General features: G+C 34.9%; 1 protein-coding gene across 1 annotated transcript; it reads right to left on the minus strand.

Annotated features, from left to right (window-relative positions):
• Positions 1-201: 201 nt before the first annotated feature.
• On the minus strand, positions 202-792 carry LOC130451910 (uncharacterized protein K02A2.6-like). The gene has a single exon (XM_056791263.1). The coding sequence runs from the start codon at positions 790-792 to the stop codon at positions 202-204; it is 591 nt and encodes a 196-aa protein (XP_056647241.1).
• Positions 793-4,035: the final 3,243 nt, after the last annotated feature.

Genomic DNA, 4,035 nt, shown 5'->3' on the forward strand with positions numbered 1-4,035 from the left:
AATTTATTATAAAAATTCACAAACCCCAAAAATGATCTAAGTTGAGTAATATTTTGAGGTACTGGAGCTTCAACAATCGCTCTAACTTTATCTTCACTTGTATGCAATTCGTATTTATCAATTGTGGTACCCAAATATTGTACTGAGTTTTTGAAAAATTCACATTTGTCTAATGCTACCATAAGACCACTTTTTTGTAACCTATCCAAAACTTTTTCCAGTAATTAAAATGTCATCTAAAAAACAAACAACCCCATCTAAACCTGCTAAGATTTGTTCCATTATTCTTTGAAACATTGCTGGAGCACTAGCAATACCAAAAGGTAAACGATTATAACTAAATAACCCCTTTGGAGTATTAATAGTTGTTAATTTCTTTGACTCATTGCCTAACTCAATCTGCTGATATGCTTGAGAACGATCAATTTTTGAAAACTCAACTCCGCCTTGTAGTTTAGAAAATAATTCCTCAATACGGGGCAATGGGTATTTATCAATTAACAATACAGGATTAAGAGTAATTTTATAGTCACCACAAATTCTGATGGTTCCATTTTTCTTAGCTACTGGTGCAATGGGTGTTGCCCAACTGCTGTATGATACTGGGCTCAAGATGTTTTCAGTGACAAGTCGGTCTAGTTCCGCCTCAATTCCTCGGCATAAGGCAAAAGGAATGGAACGGTCTTTGCAAAACTTGGGCTTGGCTCCCTCTTGCATATCCAGTCGCAGAGCACCTCCATTAAATTTTCCCAAGGAAGGAGAAAATACTTTAGAATACTTCTTTGATAACATTTTCTTTATCTTAATTACATTATTTAAATCCTCAATTTGTAGTAAGTTTCCATTTTTATCAATTAAATTATTAATGCTATTTACACTTAGTTTAAATAAATTGAAAAAATCTCTACCCAATAACGGAGGGCCCCCATTAGAAATTATATACAACCGTATTGTTTCTGTTTTTAAATTAAAGGTCACTTTTACCTCAATAAATCCAAAGGATGAATACTGGAACCATCATAACTTGCCAAAGTTTTGCTGGTTCGATAAACAATGAACTTATTCAAATGTTTTTCTCTAAATTGTTCAGAAATTACAGAGACCGAGGCCCCTGTGTCCAATTAAAAAGTAAACAGCTGCTTGTTTATTGTTATTTCAATTGTGATTTATCATTTGAAGCAGATAAATTAAAAATGTGATCAAACTTACTGTTTGCATCATCAGATGGTAAATCAGAATTATTATTACCTAAAAAATAATTACCCCTCTTAAGTTTTTTCTGGCAAATATTGGCTAAGTGGCCTTTTTCATTACAAAAATTACAAAAATAATTTTTAAAAACACACTTATCTTTGTTATGTCCTGATTTTCCGCAGACCTCGCAGTTGACCTGATTGACATTTGACGCGTTGACAGGTTGGCGTCGACTTGGCCGGCTCCATCTTGCGAGTTCCGCTCAAACTTGGGTTGCTGTCGGTAGTTTCCATTTTGTGGTACAGGAAACTGCCGTGGTCTTCGCTGCGGCGGCGCCGACCCCCTGTTGCCAAATCCTCTTCCTCCTCGTTGATGCACATGGTCTTGATAGAAAATTTCTTCTTTCACGGTTACGTCATGTTGATTTCTTACAATACTGACTAACTCCATTGCTCTGTCGAGGGAAATTGTCACCTTTTCATCAAATAGTGTCTCCAGGACCTTGGTATTATCCATCCCCATGATGAACTTGTCTCTGAGCAACGCTTCTAATTCAGTTCCGAAATCACATTTTGAAGCCAGGTTACGTAATCTTGCGGCCCATTCAGCGGCCGTTTCAACACGACTCTTCGTGGCTTCATAAAACTTCTGGCGTGCTGCAAAGGCACTGGTTGTTGTTTTAAAATGTTTGTCGAAAAGCTTAATTAAGTCCTTGTAGGTCTTCGTTTCGGGCTTATTTGGAACACACAGGCTATAAATCAATCTGTAGGCATTTTCGTCGCATGCATTCAGCAAAAGAGCACGTTTTACTTCTGAATCCGTAATGCCGTTTGCAATAAAATATTGCTCTAGCCTGGCGCTAAAAATCGACCAATCGGAATCTTTGGCCGAAAACTCTGTTAGCTTACCAATAGCTGAAGATGTAGCAGGAGTAGAAGGATTTTCTTGTGCCATGCCGACGATAACCACGTGCAACGTGCGCGAAACTTCCGGACAATTTCTCAACCAAAAAAAATAATATACGCGTTTCCGTTTTACCTCGTCGCCAATTATAATGTCTTGATTAGGGTTGAGCAAAAGTACCAAGAGTGAAATCTCACTTTATTAATTAAAAAAGAAACAATTCGAAATTAATATTACAATGTGTTCAATCTGACAACTGTGTATTCGATGTTAACGGTTCAACGATTCTAATAGAAGAGAGAGGCGAACTCCTACTACAATAAGGAAAACGTGCATGCATACAATAAAAAATAACTCTTAAACGTCTGCATTAAATATTCGAAATATCATATCAAGAAGAAGTAATAAGGGTTGCCTATGCTTATTGGAACAAATTAAATATTTGATGTGGAATACATTACACATGGTAAACGAAACTGTGTTTGAGAAAGCTTTCTGAAAGGATGAGATCTGATAACAGCTCTTTTGGATTCCCTCTAATTAATTAAAAGTCCAATTTCAAGAATTATTTCGAGATAAATTGTACAGTCCTAAAGCTCAACTCTCCTCAGAATCAAAAATAAAGATTATTAACGTCATAGGCTCGAATTCAGTATCAAAATGGATGAAGCGGAACCACGCGCGGTGATTTAATTATTGAGTTAACCTCAAATCAAAAATTCGTAGGTTTAAATAATCTACAAATGAACATTTTTTTAATTTGGAAAATCCTTTCTGTTCAAGGAACGTCAATTATTTAATTCTTTTTTTTTTGATTAAAAGTAGAGTAATTTAAAAATGGTAATGACTGCGCGTCGTCGTTTTATAACCCAACAGCTCCGACATGATTATTAACATATAATAGTTGGAAAACTCAGTTTTGTGATCAGGTATATTTCTGACACAACAGCCTTGGAAATAGCGCGCGGAGTTGTGCATACAAAAGCTAATAGTTTCCCTCGTTAACACAGTTATAATAATTTAAAATCCCTTACCGCTCAAAGTCCCGCAGATTTTTCTATAACTAGAGTTCATTGTACCAAACATCCGTACGAAAAATATTTTTTTAGTCTGTTATAATCGAATTTTAAGCAAAAATCTATCATGTACCCCCCGAGTTTTTTTTTTAAATTTTGGAAAATACGAAATAAGTTATAAGTGACCAAATTTAATTGCTTGCGAATTTTTTTTGAGGGCCTGTTTAAAGTCAAAAGTTTAGGTTACATTTATGTAAGAAACAATGAAAAAAGAGAATGAAAATAAAAGTTGGATGATCGAGAATAATGATCCAAAGATATTAGATGGTGTGAAAATTGTTTTGGAAAGAAAAGGGATGAGAAACTAGGGGTTAATAAGTATGGATAGGTACAAATGGAAGGTATTGGTAAATAAGCTTAAGTTTGAGGATGAACATACCTTGAAAAGGGCTTGAAAATAAACTCCCGGAGTTATTAGTAATACAAATAATCGTAATAGTTTAAGAAATTGTATAATAATGATTCTGAATATCTACATTTTGTGCTTCAATTAACAAAACTGTTTCGCTATTCTTAGTTTTATCCTTAACATTGTCTTTTCTATAAGAAAATTCATTATCTTCAGACGTATCGGAATTAATAGATGTAATAACACCGTCCGATTGCAATTTAAATCTCTTCATACTTCGATGTTTGATGTTTTCTTCTTTGGTAGCTTCGGGTTTTGGTTTGGAATTATCTCGAGCGCTCGAACTCGTTGGGACGCTACTACAATCGGTATTACTATCCGTAGCGGGTGTATCGTTTCTCAAATTTTCCATAATTTTACGTTTATAACTCAAAGGGCCTGGTTTAATTGCATCGCAAAAGCAACGCTTCTCTTTTCTCAACCTAGACATATTGGTTTTGAATTTATATCAAT

This window comes from Diorhabda sublineata, chromosome Y (genome assembly GCF_026230105.1).
Source record: "Diorhabda sublineata isolate icDioSubl1.1 chromosome Y, icDioSubl1.1, whole genome shotgun sequence".
NCBI lineage: Eukaryota > Metazoa > Arthropoda > Insecta > Coleoptera > Chrysomelidae > Diorhabda > Diorhabda sublineata.